The sequence below is a fragment of the Pungitius pungitius genome, chromosome 8 (genome assembly GCF_949316345.1).
Source record: "Pungitius pungitius chromosome 8, fPunPun2.1, whole genome shotgun sequence".
Lineage (NCBI taxonomy): Eukaryota > Metazoa > Chordata > Actinopteri > Perciformes > Gasterosteidae > Pungitius > Pungitius pungitius.
Window position 1 is genome coordinate 2,402,833 of NC_084907.1, and position 16,180 is coordinate 2,419,012.

The 16,180-nt window shown below is 52.4% G+C and overlaps 1 protein-coding gene across 1 annotated transcript in view; it reads right to left on the bottom strand.

Moving 5' to 3' along the window:
- Positions 1-16,180, bottom strand: part of arhgef10la (Rho guanine nucleotide exchange factor (GEF) 10-like a) — a 45,504-nt gene that overhangs the window by 11,126 nt on the left and 18,198 nt on the right. Inside the window, 8 exon segments of the mRNA XM_062563892.1 lie at positions 4,219-4,346; positions 5,534-5,649; positions 7,906-8,069; positions 8,864-9,009; positions 10,610-10,780; positions 11,705-11,797; positions 14,883-14,999; positions 15,733-15,912. Of these exon segments, the coding sequence (XP_062419876.1) occupies positions 4,219-4,346; positions 5,534-5,649; positions 7,906-8,069; positions 8,864-9,009; positions 10,610-10,780; positions 11,705-11,797; positions 14,883-14,999; positions 15,733-15,912 (1,115 nt within the window).

Here is a 16,180-nt window from a genome sequence, read left to right on the forward strand (position 1 = left end):
CATGCAAACACCGTGAGCTTAAGGCCCTCACAACATGTCGGATCACCCATTTACCTCGGCCCCTGTGTGGTAATGAAGGTGCTTTTGACAAGTGGTAAATGTGTGGCTGTGTCAACGCTGCCTTTAAGGGGGGGGAGCTGCTGCTTATGGATCTGTGGCTCAAATGAAGAATTCAAGCACAGACAGATTTGCCAAAGTCTCCCCTAAAGTTTCACATAGTAATGCAAAAGCAAGTGAAAACTTGAGTTAGGAAGGAAGGAAGGAAGGAAGGAAGGAAGGAAGGACGTTGGTGCAAAACAATCCTTCGAGGATGACCATCCGAAACTGACCGTTTTTGTGATTTATCAACAGGATAAAATGGGCCTTATTTAGAGCTTTGTGACAGAAGGTCCTGTAACTTGGGAGTTATTTCACAATCTCAAAAGTATTACAAACATATAATTGAACTTGGATTTTCCTTGGTAGAAAAGTTTCAAAAATATTTTGTGTCTTGCCGTCAATTACAGCTCAAAGTAGGAAAAGACAAATGGGAAGGTCAAACTCTTAAAAACGTCTTCTCAGAGAAATTTGCCATCCGTGAGACCAAGAGCACAACTCATATCCGCCGTGTCGGAACAGGCTCCAGCAGGTCTCCTCTTAAGGTCACTCTGAACCCCACCGAGAGAGAGAGGGAGAGAGAGGGAGAGAGAGGGAGAGAGGGGGGGAGAGAGAGAGAGAGAGAGAGAGGGAGAGAGCGCAGCACGAGACCCACATGAAGGCTCTCAAACTCCTTTTGACACGAGGTGGAGAACGTGCAGCTTTCTCTAAGCGGCGACATCATGCCGTTCACTGCTTGGACACCGCGGGGGTCATTCGCCAGAGACACGAGGAGGGGGGGGGACACACACTCCAAAACCGAGCGCGCTCCCCTCCCCGTCCTGCCCGCCGATTGACAGACAGCCGCGGTGCAGGTGCGGTGCGCTGCTGGAATAGAGAAGCAGACCCGGGGGGGGGGGGGGGGGGGGGACATGGAGGAGAGGAAAATGAAAGACGGGGACGGGGGGGGGGACGGGGGGGGGGGGGCGTGGGGGAGCCAGCACAGCAGATTTACGGGAGCGAGTCAGCGCCGGAGCGCGCGTGTGACGCTGATGCGCTGGGACGGGACAGATGCGGGAGGGCCGAGTGCTGAGTGGCAGCCTGTCATGCACCCACCCTTCAGAGGGGGGGGGGCACAGGGGGAGAGAGAGAGGCACTGCACGCACTAATCGCAGCGTGAGGGTTTGTCACAAAGACACACACTCATATATATATATATATATGTGTGTGTATATTATGCAAGAGAGTGAACATGTATTTAATCCGGTTTGATTTAAAGTTAATACCTGGCTGTCACTTTTTGTAACATACACGTCTCTGCTGAACCACATAATTACACCCAAACCTGTAGGAATATGGGCTAAACAAGGCTGCAGAGCTGAGGTCCGTTGGGCTGAACGCTTCCACGGGCCGGTGCAGCAGAAATGTAACGTCACAACAGCACCTCGGATTGTCCTTTCACATCCAGCAGAGCTTGAATTGATAGCCGAGGAGGCTAAATGTCCACTCGGAAATTCTTCTTAAAGTCATTGACCCCCCCCCCCCAGTGGAGCATTTCATTTTTCAGCTTTACTGCAAACAGCCTTTTGCAGCATCACATGAAGGCGTCGTGCTTCAGGTTTTCTCCACTCCCATTATATAAAACCCTTGAGTGGTTCGCTTGCTTATCTGAGGAACGCCCCCCCACTGCGCATGCAGACTGGCTGAAGGAGAAGAATGAAGAATGTGGTTAAGACCTCACACTCACTTTGAAAGGGTTAATCACTCACCCACTCATCCAGTCACTCAAGGAGAGTCTGTTGCATTCAGAGGGCCGAGCCGCGCGCTACAGCGCAACAAAATGCAGCGTTCAGGGTAAGAAAAAAAAAAGCACTGACCGGACATGTTCCCGCCCCACAAGCTACTAAACATCCCCGGTTTGGGCACAGCGAGATGAAAAAAAAAATATATAGAGGCCTCTAATGAACTGCTGTCACACGTAGACGGCGGCCTTTGAGCCTTTGAGGCGGCGGCGGTCGGGATTCTCTCCACGTACTCGCTCTGTTTGCCGTGTGCTCGCCGTGTGATGTGCTGCCTTGCTGCAGACATGAGGGGACTGACTGCAGTACCAAGGGGGGGGGGGGGGGGGGCTACTGCGGTCCCACTCTCTCACCAGCAGAGCAAACGGCGCGACCACGTCTGTGTGCAGGAGGTACTTGAGGATAAATGTATCGCACAGTACCGTTGTGCCCCGTAGGCTGTTTCTGAGATTACGGACCAAACGCAGCCAAGCGGCGCTGCGCCTGCGGGTAGCGTCAGGATGGCTCGGGCACCCGCTGTGCCACCTGTCACCTTCAGCCCCCCGCGGCTCACCCGCCGCCCCCCCCCCCGGCTCCGAGGCCCTGCCTCAATTAGGCTGCTATCGCACAACCAAGATTGGTTCTTTCTCCCAAAAGGGGAGCTCTCTCGTTCGGGGCTGACATTGTTGGCTCTTACCTGCGCACAAACAAACTCTGCAGGCCCTTTACATTATTTAGGAGTTAAGTGCCACTCTCTGCAGCTCGGACGTGTGCAAATGTCCGCCGGCGACATCATCGCGACGAGTCAGCAAACTGGGTTCCCCTTGAAGGGGAATTCGGGGTCTGTCTCGTAAGCTCGACGTCTGGCTCCACCGAACATCTGACTAAGCAGATTGGCCCTGAAGGCCCGGTGGGTGTGGGGGGGGGGATGTGGGGGGGGGATGTGGGAGAAGTGATCTGCAACAGCTCCGCTGCTCAAGCTGTCACTTTGGCTCGGCCCCGGCACGGTCTGACTCTCCCCGGCTCCCGGAGCGTTAGGCCCACCTCGATCATCACTTTCACTCGCTTTCTTCCTCTCCTTCTCCTGCTTAGTCTCCCTCAGCTGGACTCTGGCGTCTCAGTTTCCCCTTTGGTCCTCCTTTGACTCTTCATTACCCCCCCCCCCCTCCAGAAGCCACAAACGTGGGATAGGTTCTAATTAGAGATTCCTGTGCAGTACCCTAAGCGACTCATGTGCTCTCTCCTGTTGTTCTCCTCTAAGCAGCCACTCAGGCGTGTTATCTCCACCACACCCTCACTTTGACAAGGTCACAGTGGATTGGGCGGTTTTACCTCGTGAGGTTCAGGAGACTAAACTTGAGGCATTAACCGCAGAGTCAGCGCTAAAGAAAGGTCTGACTCCACTTGTTGTTATTCCGTTTTGACCGACTGGTTAAAACAGCGCAAAGCCGAGAGGAAAATGGCCTGTGACCACAAAGCCATCGAGACAGAGGGACGCGTCTCGAGTCGACACACACCTCACCGCTCTGTCTACAGATGTTAGCCTTACAGCTAACTTACATCTGCACACACACACACACACACACACACACAGTCGACAACTGACGGGTGAGTGTGAAACTCGCTGGTTAACAGTTGGCCGTTTAGTGATGACAGTTAGCCTGTTTAGCTTTTATCGGCCATCTTTGAAGGCGGGCCGGGTTGCGAGGTGCCACTCGTGCTGCCGGGCCCGCCGTCCGAGGCCCAGTTTACGAGGAGGAGAGCGTCGAGGTCGGCGTCCTCGATTGAGACGCGTGGAATGCGCGGCTTCTTTTGCCCACAGTTTGCATCCGGTGAGTCAGACTGGGTGAAACGCCGCAGCAAAGTGTGTCTCAATTAATTCCTGCAAAGGGAACATTTTGTGGAGGCCACTCATTATTCTGTTGGAGTACAGAGGGAGATGAATTGTTTGAGTCAGGTAATTACCCAGTCGCGACGGAATAAAGTGTTCTCGCCTTTGGATTTGCAAAAAAAGGTTCGGTGTGTCTTGTTGGCCCGAGAGATCTTAGTGTACAAACATTACCAGCCACGTGTTTCTTTCCCCCTCTTCTGTCCTCCTACGCTTCTCAAACCGTCTTTTCAGATCAAAACCACCTTTCCTTTTAGCGATGAGCATGACATGGCCCGCTTCTGTGGATACTGGTCTACTTGGTTTTTTTAATTAAAACCTTTCATGGAGTCAAACATTACTGTTCTTCAGGTGTGTGTGCGCCCCGTCAAAGCCTGTGTTGGTTTTCCAGCTGCTGCTGGGGGGGTCATTAATGTCCACCATCTTACTCAGAGCACACGCGTGTGTGTGTGTGTGTGTGTGTGTGTCACTACTCACTTGTCCGGCCTGCCGGGGACCTGCAGGCGTAGGCGACATTTGTTAGCGCTCTGGATCTGCTCCTCTTTCAAGCGGATCAGCCTCTGCAGAGCCAGACACCAGTCCTGGGCCACAGTGGTGTTCAGGTTCTTTGGATGGAAAAAGCAAAAACCAACACGCAATGAAGACCTGTTCTCCCCCCCCCGAGAAGTGTACAGTGAGCCGTGCGTGTTGATGCTCTTTCAGGGAAGCAGCCACACTTCCACTAATTGACGCTACGTGGTTGTGGCATTTTCACCCCCCCCCCCCCCCTCCCCTCAGAGCTGAGGTTGAATCGACCGCAAACATCAGCATCCGTTGTTTTTTAGCGAGAGCTGGTCCCTCACATCAAACAGGCTCAGATCAATTGAAGGCAATGAGCCGTGCTGAAGTATTCCGTGTGTTTGTTTGGTGGACAATGCGCATAACTGGGCGGAAAGTGAAAAGAATCTCTCATTTGGCTCCGAGCCGATACCTCTGCCCCCCCCCCCCCCCGAGGACGATGAGCTCGTTACACGGAGGAGGATGTGGTGCCACCATTACCCTAAGAGGCTCTTTGGTGATTGCTGGAGTATGCCTCCTTGGTGGTGTGATGTAGAGTATGGTACAGCTCGTGGCTTAGTGGCAGACCACTGGGAAGTGTCCTGATTTGAACACCGCAGGGGGGGGGGGCGCTGCGGGTTCCGTTTTGGAACACAGCGAATCTGACATTTCTATCCGCGATATCAGAGGCGAAATCTCGTTCTCGACATGGTGGCTCCGTTGATGAAGAGATAGACGGGAGGCTTCGTGCTTTCGGAATCAATGACTCGAGGAGGACACGAGGCCGTTCTTTGATCATGTTTTTAAACGTCAAGAATCCTTTTTACAATTTATTTAACAGCGATAGCAGGAACCCATTTCCTCAAATGGTTATCCCTTGTTCCAGACGTGATATCTAAATCAATTCGAATAAGCTATGAATACTTAAATTTTGCCGTTGCCGCCTCTGTGGTCCTTTGGTCTGTTCTCGGGGCCCAGGAGCTCACACATTCCATCGTTATACACATACGCGCATTTTCACTCAATTTCCCCGGCAATGACTAGCTCGTAAATAATTTGTCACAGTGATCATGGAACATGACAGTTCCAGATCAATCTGTCACCTCACAAAAGAAGAGAAGCCTCGAGGGAGCGCGGCTGTGTGCCTGAGATCTTATATAAGTTATACATGTTGTATAATACCCATTTTCCCTGTGAGGGGGGGGGGGGGGGTCCAGGCGCAGTGAAAGTGCAACACTGAGTGACGTGTAGGTACCTGGTACGTCCCCTGCAGAGTGCCCACGAGGAGGGTCACCTCCTCCACGACGGAAAGGTCATGCTGGAGCTCCTGCAGCTCCTGGTAGAGCCGAGGAGGGCCCAGGAACGCTTTGCCTGAGAAGTGGGCGACAAGCAAAGCCTTTTTTTTTTTTTGCATTTGTAAAAAGCAGCGTGGCCCTCGCGGATTATGATGCAAAAGAAAAAGAAACGTTTTAATGTTCTAGTGAGAGGGAAAAATTCCATCAAAAAGCTCAAGGTGGTTCGTAAAATCAATTGTTCCGTTTGCCAAACAGTACAAAGCCCAAGGGCATTCAACACACAGGGATAGAAATCTAAGAATTCTTAGTAATATATACACTAAACATATATGGTATACGGAACAACCATCAAAAAGATTGCAGTCTTGGAAACGGCGAGAGGACACAGCGACTTTGCCGCTAAGAAGCAGAGGCAGAAGTTGCCTTGGCTGAAACTCCCCTGGCACTAATAAAAGAGGTTTGATGTGCAGATGGGTCGATCTTCATAATTTGTTGAACTACACGGGATGAATTTATGAGTAAAAAAGAAAAAAAAAGAAACAGATGGGAGAAACCGTGATGCCCTTTTGCCGGCCCAAAGCAATGCAGGCGTCTCATTAGACGCAAAATTCAGCATCGATTTGAGGCCGGCTGCCTTTGGAAAATCCACCTCTCTCCCACTGCTGCGGATCGATAGCCGCGTCTCCTCCTGTCCGCCATTCTCCGTTTCCCGGGTCTCCCTTTGCCCCCCCCCCCGTCCCCCCCACCGTCTCCCCGGCAGCAGAACCGCCTAATTAAACCCTGCAGGTAGATTTCAGCTCCCGAGGCTTCCGGGCAGCGTTGCGGCGGGTTTTAGCGAGGACGCAACTGTCTTTTGTCTCTCCGCGCGGATTAAGGGAGGGGGAGTAGAATCGCGAGAGGAAAGCGGGGGCGCGGGAGGGGGGGGGCTGAGGGGAAAAGGAAAGTGGTGAGCTTGCATCGTGCGTTTAAAGAGCTCTGTGTCGAGGCTTTTGGGGGGTTTTAAACGAGATCTCCGTCGCGGGGGCCACCGCTGACGTCTGTCAGCTGTGACAAAGGAATCAATGCAGGAGGCTGCGCCAGGAGGCTGCGAGAACAATGTGATCCCAGCGTCTCCAAAGGGATCGCCTGGACCCCCCCACCCGCCGTACAGGTCCAGCTGTTGGCTCCGGCCCGAGAGGTGAATGTGCTGAGTTGTAATCCAGCGTAATCCCGTTGGTGAGGCAGGACGTGGTTTTCACACTCAGACATGGCTATTCACATCGCCCGCCGGCCACGTTGGGGGGGGGGGGGGGGGGGCGCGGCCCAAAGAGGACTGCCGTGGCAACGGCGCTAGCCAGTGGATTTAAAGACAATGTGGCTTTCCAACACCTGCATCCAAACCCCCGTGTGATCCGCAGCCAAAGGGCCCCCCGCTGCAAGAATGGGGGCAGAATTGAGGCGAGGCAGCGTGGAAAGGGGGGTAGGACGCGGTCCGACGGAGGAGGGGGGGGGCGCATGAGCGGAGACGCAGAGGGAGAGTCGCTGTGACGGGCCTGCGTTGCCCTTAAGGACAGCTTTCTCCAATAAAGACGAGGCAGAGGATGAAAAATGACTCAATTTTGAGCCCCCGCCGAGGGAGCCGCGGGGACTTAGAGCGGACACCCCCCCCCCCCCCCCGCCGAGTGACATCACACGGGATGAAACTATAAATAGACGGGACAGGCTGTCTGGAGGGGAGGTCTCTGCGTGGACGTGATCGCGGTGACGGCACCGCGTCGAAGAATCGACCCGAAAGGAGAGCAAAGTGTCAGGATGCTGCTCTTTTCTTTTGACGCGTTGCATTTGCACAGTTTGACGCAAAGCAGAAGGGAGAGAGACAGCTGCCGTGAGATCTGACCTTAAATTACAAGTTACCAAACGGAAAAGCTAAACTTGAATCCGTAGAGTCCCGACCGGCTCTCGAAAAAAAAACAAGAGCAGCTCTGAGGGAGCCGCCGCTTTTACTTTAAAAAGCCTCCATTACATCCCCACGAGGCCTTGGCTCTCCCTTTTCCCCACGGCACTCTCGTCGGGGGGGGTCTCCGTGCGCACTAGAGTCACCAGAGGGCCGCCGGGGGGGGAGAGAACCAAGCGGCCTGGGGGAAAAAAAAGGGGGAGGGGAATCATCTCTGCAGATTGATGACTCCACCCTCTGTGCGTTCGTGGTCTATCAGAGAGTGAAATGAGACTGAGGCGGGGGGGCGGGGGGGCCCTCACACCTTCGATCGGAGTGACGAGCAGTTGGGAACAGAACTAAAAAGTCGGTGATGAGATCAACAGGAGGATGACACGTGCGGCGGAGAGAGGGGTTTACCTGGGGGGCCGGCTCGCTTGGCGCCGCTCTGTTGGGGGAGGGCGTCTTTGCTTTGAGAGCCCTCCTGCCCCACCTCCACCACTTGCACCTGCTGCAGGGGGGCGCTCCACTTCATGGTGTACTTGGGGCCGACGGGGACCAGGCTGCTGACATCCGGAGGCCCCCTGGTGGAGATAAAAACCAAAAGATGCGCAAAGTAAAAATAGGACAGGAGTTTTGGAGGGGGTGGGGGGGCAGAGGGGGGGAACCACGCTGCTAACGGCACTGCACCCTGAGCTCCGTGGCGGGAGGGATGTCGTGAAGAAGACTCTGGGAATTAGACTCTGCACGATCACCTCCCGTTCCTTTACCCAAATCGCACCCCCGGCTGTGAGGAGGGGAGGGGGGGGGGGGGGGGGGGTTCATTGCTATTCATGTATTCCAGTCATCAAGCAGGCAATCAACATGGTGATCGGTTTGTCGTGATCCTGGAGGGCAGACAAAGTCGGCGTCGGGACTCTCGAGTTGAATGGGACGTGGGGCGATAATTGCTTTGAAGGCTGAACAAGGCGGCTTTGAGCAACGTCTTTGACAGCGGCATCCGCCGAATATACACAGAATCCCCTTCCTGTTTACTTGGAGAGGGAGGGAGATATGATCAATGGTGCTGTCGCGGGAGATAAATTGGAAAGAACCTCAAAAATGCCTGTTCGGTAATCTAGGACTCCTGTAGCTGGGGTTCGCTCCTGCAACTCCAGATAGGGCTCTAAACCCCTTGCAGCTATTTCTCTTTCCAACACAGTCTTTTACCCAAAATACCCTTTGCAAAACCTTAAAAGCCATCCCTCCTCCCCGTGCAGCTCAGCAGACGCTCCTCTCCGAGCCGCCGCGTCGTTTCCAAGCATCACGGACGCATTAGCGGAGTATTTTTGAAGGCAAAAGTCATCCGGCTCGACTCGCCCTTCGAGGTGGGACTTACTTGACATTTATGTTGGCGCAGACGAGCACGTCATCAAAGAGGAAGACCTTTCTCTCCTTCGACTTCAGGACTTGTCCCCTCTCGCCGTACACCGTCTCGATGAGCGTCTCACAAAGGACCAGCGACCCCTGCTCCGAGTTCAGCTGCTAAGAGGGACACAGCAATGAGATCAGAGTCGGCCTCACAAAGGGCGCCGTCCCCCCCAGAGTCCCCCCAGCCAGAGCCCCCCACAGGACGCAGGACGCAACCTCGGAGGGGAAGAGATGTCTCGTCGGGGATTAGCAACACATTCACACTGCTGAAGGTCATCCGCTGTGCACACGCACACACACACGCACACACACACACACACACACACACACACACACACACACACACCTACACACCTACACACCTACACACACACACACACACACACGCGCGCGTTCATTCGCCCCGGGGGCGCGAGGCACCTCGAGACAAACTTTAGCGGCGTAGCGGGGGCAGCTCTTCAGTCAGTAAGCTATTGCAGCGCGAGGCTCCGTGCTATCGACCGTAACGCCACAAAGGGGGGGGGGGGGGGGGGGGGGGGGAGTCAACCTGGGACGCACAATCCTTTCCACCACACATGGACACACATGCATGAACAGTTTGCCGCGTGCACACGTTAACACACACGCACACACACACCCACACACACACACATAGAACAAAGAATAAATTCCCTAAAAGATGCCATGTATGCCGTGCAGAAAGGACACCGCAACAGAGAAGCACACTGCAGCGTTCTAACCCCCCCCCCCCCCCCCAATGCCTCCATGTTTGTGTTTGCTCAACAGGCGCACATTGCAGCAGCTGATGAACATCCCCCCCCCCCCCCCGCTGTGCGTGGGGTTGTCGCCACCTGCACTGCGGTAGCGCACGCGACCTCGTTTTCCGCGGCGAGAGGATGTGACATCCGGAAGCGGATCGGGGGGGGAGTGGAGGGGGGGGGGGGGCTGCTCCTGGCTCTTGGCTCAGGCGGCACACGAAATGAGTCATTAGTCCGCGTAGGACTGCAATTTGACGGCCACAGAACTGTGCAACTCCCTCGAGAGCGGGAGCGCTGGAGGAATCCACCCTTAAAAGTCTTCAAGCATCAACAGGCACAGAGGGCGCCGCGCCGTGTGTGTGTGCGTGCGTGTGTGTGGACGTGCATGTGCGCGTGCACGTGCGTGCAACCCACACTCTGACTCACACTGTCATCCGTTCCGGCGACTCGGATGCTTCGAGACAAAGAATGAATATTTCATTGGGCGGTTATGGGGGGGCAATCGAGGAGGCCGTTCCCTATTGGAATTCTGCAGAGTCACCGCGGCAAATGGAACGCCGCGTGGAGCGGGAGAGAATCGGGCCAATCGGCTCATCTCACAGCGGTGGAGAGCAGGTGCTGATGGAAAGAAATGAGGAGAGAGAGAGAGAGAGATGCAGCCACTACTACTGAAAGAGAAGAAGAGTGCACAAGTGGAGTGAGGAAGTAAGCAGAGGAGCAGGCAGGCGGGGGGGGGGAGGGGGAGGGGGGGGGCAGCGACTGGGTGAAAGTGATGGCTCTCTTACAGTTTCCAATTAAATGTCTCATTTACCCCCTAATTCTTCTCATTCAAAGCAGCACGCGTTCGGATCTGCAGCCGTTTTTAGGGGTGGTAAACGGAGGGGGAGGCGACGCTTCTGCGCGGCGCGGGGGGGGGGGTTGGGTGTGGGGTGGGGTGGGGGTCGGCGCCCAGTCACCTTGCTGAGCAGGCGGTCGCTGACGCTGCGGGCGAGCTGCTGCGTCTCGGCGACCTGGTCGGCGACCCGCTTCTGTTCGTTGAGCTTCTCGGCCAGCGCCTCCAGCTCGGTGAGGGCGAGCTGCAGCGGCAGGCGGTCCACGTGGCCCTTCGGGGTGTTCTTCAGCATGTCCTGGGGGGGAAAGGGTCACCCGCTTACAAAACGACCAGCGAAGAAAACCACCCCCCCCCCCCCTCTCCCGTCGAAGTTGTTCATTACGCCGCTTCTGTTTTTAACCGACGCCGCTTCTCGCGCTTTCATCTCTGCCAGCTCAGGCTATTTGCAATAATGTCCCCACTTTGCCGAATTTGGGACGCTTTCGACGGTTCCGACATTCTTTCTTTTTTCTTTTTTTTTAAGTGGCAGCAGTTTTCCCCCCCGAAAACGAGGACATTTCAGCAAAAGCGCCGACGTTTTCTAAAGCTGCGACCTTTCCTTCCTGCCGTCTGTTTAATTGGCCGCGGACGCCGCACATACTTAAGCAAACTCTGTGAATGTCACCGTGTTTCCGATTGTGCAGCCTTCGGCAGGCCGAGAGTTCGGCTGAAACGAACTAAGCGCGGGCCCTGGCGGTTTTTTGCACGTGCGCATCGAGCTCGCAAAGGCCGAGATACACATCTACCCCCCCGGGGGCGGCGCGTGATTTAAAATACATACACTTCCTATTTGGAGTGCCGAGTTTAGGGCGGGAATAAAATGGCCCCGATTTCGCATTCGTAACTTATCTTTTGAATTCATGGATAATCAATGCCTACTGAGGGATGAAATGAGCTTCTGCAGATCCGGCAAGTCAAGCTCAAATCCAAATCTTTGCTCGGAATGGAAAAGTGGAAGACTCGGCGAGGACGTAAAGCCGGCAGAGTGAAAAACTGATGTGGGAAGCTACTTTCCCAGCTCTATTTAACTTTAGCGTGAAAGTGTGTGACGTCCAACTTCGACTCTGCGGCTGTATGTTCGCACTGAAAGTGTCTAGCTAGTGAAACTTCACCCCCCCCCCACACACACACACTTAATTCAAAACAAATGAAATAGCCGTTCCCAAACACCATGTTATACCTGCAGGAGCAATATGAACTGAGGGAACCGCTGAATGGGCTTAACCATCAGGCCGTAGAGAGTGATCCGGTCCACGCTGGTCGCTTGCTTCTTCTGGGAACACAAAGAGAGAGAAACGAGAGAAAAGGGGCCATTAAGAGGAAACGTAAAGTATATGCGCTGCCTGCTTTAAGAGGAGCCGTGCAGACTCCTCGGTAAGACTGGAGTAGGCGTGCGAGTGGGTGAATAAGGTCTGTAAAAACAGGGTCCGTTACTCATATGAGGGAATTAAAGAAGAGAGTTGTATCTCTAATGCAGTGCCGTGGGCGTCAGGTCAGGAGAAAATTGGTTCGGCGCAGTGTCAAGTCTGTGCCACGGTGATACCGACAGTATAAAAAGGCACATCTAATAGATGGTGTGGTAGGAAAGGTCGGAAAAGGTCAACTGTAAGAGAGACATTTTTAAAAAAGAGAGAAAATTGCTGCTTTAACTCAGAAGATTTGATACACAGTTCAGTCGCTTTAAGTATAGTTCTGGGTCGTTGTGAAGAAAATATTATTGCACATTTTAAACGATGATACGCAGTGATTAGGACTGCATGTCGCTTTCATTTATGCTTCATATTACAAAAAGGGGGAGAGAATAAGTCTAATTGTACTGAAGGAGTTTCAAGCATGACATTAGTCAATTATGAATTTGAAGTAAAATAGGCCGTGAAACAGGGTACGCTTCAGGGCGGGGCTTTCCTGTGATTGACAGGTTGTCCTGTCTGTGATTCTGTTGCAGAACTGCAACCATTTCAAGGTGTTTTCAGCTTTTAAAAGATAAATATAACTCTTTGTTCGCCTAAAATATCCTTTCTGGTTGCAAAAAAACAAGAATTAGAGGCTTTAAACAGCAGTCCACAAACAATTAGTGACGTCAGAATGACTTTGTCCACTTCCTAAATACAGTCTAAATATGCTAAATATGGTGCTTTTCTATGGTAGTTTTTGTAGCTCTAAATGAGTGTATAATGCTTCCAGTTAATTTACACAAATGATGAATACCTCACAATGTAATGCACATTAACACTGCGACACACACACACACACGCACACAGTACATCGTCACAAATCAATACCAATCAATAAACACCATTGATCAAAGCCGAGCATTTGATCAAAAGTCTCCACCATTTTGGAAAGGTGAATTCTTTCTTATTAAAAAACGCATAGAATTAAAACCGAAAACCAAACATCTGAATAGAGCGTCAACTTGTAGCAGATACAGAAACTCCAGGTGACACGTTGCAGCCCTGTGATTGGCTGCAGAGGCTGATCCTCCTGTGGAGTCGCTTCCTACTGACCGACCAGTAAATTCCACTGTTCTCGCCCTCTCGACTGAAGAGGCCTAACAAGCCCCCCCATGGAGTCAGCTACTTGTAAAGTGAGTATTCCACCCGGGGGGGGAAATGTGGAGCCGCTTGACTGAATTTACCGAAAACTCAAAAATCACAAACACTCTCTCTGGTCAATAGACATGAAATTACCTGTAAACAGCGTAATGGCGTCTATTGTAGGTTTGTGTGCGTGGTGCCCTGAGGCTTGTGGGTACACAAATGGTCTGCCAGCGTATTCTGCATCAATTCCCTTTTTATGCACTACCATTGTGGTATTTTGGTCATCCTTTGGTCTATTCTTCAGACGATTTCATCAAATAAAACGACATAAGGAACTGGAATAAAAGCAGAGTGGAGGTGGTGGCGGTTGTGGGTCAGACGGGTTTTAGGGAGAAGCTCTCTCTCTTTTGGAGGGCAGTCCAACTGCGAATGAAACCCCAACACTGAATGAGATCGTATCCATGCAGGACATGAAGAATGGAGATGGAGATGTTTCGCAATCAATAATCACCAAAAGGAGAAAAAAAATCCAACCGCCCTTTGGCGGACAGACAAAGGGTGGGCGGGGGGGGTGCAGTCTTTGCCTAACGTATCCGGACCCACAGGCTGCCTGTTCGGGTCTGTTCGGGTCAACAATGAACAGCTAAGGTTTTGACCAACTTTTACCGTGAGACCTTCAATGCGGAGGACATATTCGTGTAGTTCATGCATCGCCGACATTCCGATTCCTGCCAAAGATTTACATTTGTTGCCAAGGCAACCGTGTCAGCATCTGCCAGTGTGCCGGAACAGATGGAAATGTCCCTCGTGCTAACTTTGGGTTAAACCCTCGACGCCTACCTTGGAACTGTCAAGTGGACACTTCCCTCCGCAGCTGACGGGCAGTAGATTAAAGCCCACGACACCTCGGGCAGGTTCAATAATAAGGCCCTCCATGCGTCCCCTGAGCGGAATAATACACCACCCCATTTCTGATATCACGACCCCCTAATAGCGTTCTGCCATTCCCAGAGACTCTTAGAGTCTTATTGGGATTTTCAATGTTCTTTTTATATTGCAAAAAAATAAAATAATAATAATAATAATGAAAATGGATTTTTCTAACTTCTTTAGATGATTTACACTGATTCTTCTCAGCTCTCACATTACTTTTCTGGCAATTCTTTCTGTGATTTAATGATCCCCTTCGCTGTGAGTCTGAGTCGTTGTGTTTGTGGACGTGAGCGTGCACTCGCTGCCTCCACGATATTTAACAAAAAAAAAAAAAACAACACGATAAAGTCCCTCTCATTGATTCGGCCTTTTGTTTTTGTCTAGACTCTTTCTTTGTTCCGTTTGTCTTCACGCCGCAGTCAGCGGGGAGGGACAAAGGGACACGTTTTATCTGGATCAACACGAAGGTTTCGGTCTGTGGATCGGCATCACAGCTCAACGATCCACGTCGCCCTGACGCACGGATCCTCAGCGCTCAGCACATTTCCAATAAGTCCTTGGCCCCCCCTCCCTGCATTATTTGTCCTCGCTCGTGATCTCTAATTAATGTCTGCAACGTTCAATGAAGAGCACAACAGATTTGGTTTGGTAGTTTCACAGAAAGAGGGTTCGCGCCGTCCAGATATTTTAAAGGGCCGGAATTGAGTGAATTCCTTTTCCTAGAGCTGTGCCCTTCATTTAAAAAAAAGGTCCAGCACAGACCAGACCACTGGACCCTGAACCCAAAGTAAATACATGGGTTTTGTGTATGAAGCACTGATTCATTTGTCTCTTTTGGAGACCTGAGGAAGTTTAAAAAGAAATATGTGCCGTTTGTGTGCTCACCTTCAAGAATTCCAGGAAGGCGGGTTTGGACAGGCACGCCTTCTTGATCAGCGCCATGGCGTTGGTGAAGTTGTTGACGTACTCGCTGTAGACGTCCAGCACCATGGATTTTGAAAACTGCAAAAACAGAGACAAGGCATTTTGTCCTCTTGGATTAGCATCGCCAGCCCGTCGATAAGATGTCTGCCGCCGCGCCACGCCTGATTATTGTGTCTCTACAGCCGTGTCATTACTCCTGACAACCTGAATGTTTGGGATAATTTCAATGTAAAGGCCGGCAAGAAAATGGACATTTTAAGTATAGTGCTTTAGAAAAAAAGAAAAAAAAAGAAAAATTGGTTTGTTTACCGTCCCAGTTGGCGCGACACCCTTCACAAGCCATTTAAGAGGCCGCGCAAGCAGGAATTAAGTGGCGGAGCGTGAGAGAGAGTGTCAGGGGGGTGGGGGGTGGGGGGGGGGGGAGGTGTTGTTGTTGCAGTGGACATTTATTCCCTCTCCTCGATTAAACTCCCACCAGGCGGCTGATGGTGTGGCAGTTCGGAGGAGTGGAGGGGAATGAGCACTCCGCCTGAGGGGCGACTGACCCCCCCCCCCCCCCCCCTTTGTTCCAGGATGAGCACCAAACTCTCTACTAAGCGGTACTGTTTTCGAGGGCCCAAATGCGTATAATAAAGACAATTAAGTACAATTAAGATGGAAATGCCAAGAACCATTTGAGTTTCTTTACGCCGCATGCAAGACTTTGGGTGCATGTTTGGAAAAGGGTTAAAGGGGACACACACACACACACACATTTATGGTGTGGAAAAAAACTAGCCTCCAGTTGGAGACGCCATGAACGCACGCTTACCGAGGCCACAAATAAGTCTCCGATCTTCTCGCTGCTGTCCCACTCGGCCACGCGCGACGCCAACGCAATCTGGAACATGGAGTGGCACTGAGTGATCTCCCTCATTCTGTAAAAAATAGGCCGCAGCTTCCTCGGGCTCAGGATGCGCGGATCGGCCTCCATCAACGGCCTCTGGTACTCCTGGTGAGAACGGGAGGGGGGAAAAATGGGGTTTCACACCGTTGTTGACGAACGCACGTAACTCTGCTGTTCAGCAGCATCACGGATGACTTCTTCAGACATCTTCAGAACCCGAGCCCCCTGGTCATCGTAGAAGCCAGCTCTCGGTTCTGGATGTTGCAACAGGGTGAAACAGGCGTTCATTGACTCTTCAGCATGGCTGCTCCTCCTAACCATCACGCACAGAAGGAACATGGACGGGCAGAACCACAGGAAGTGCGAGGGTTGT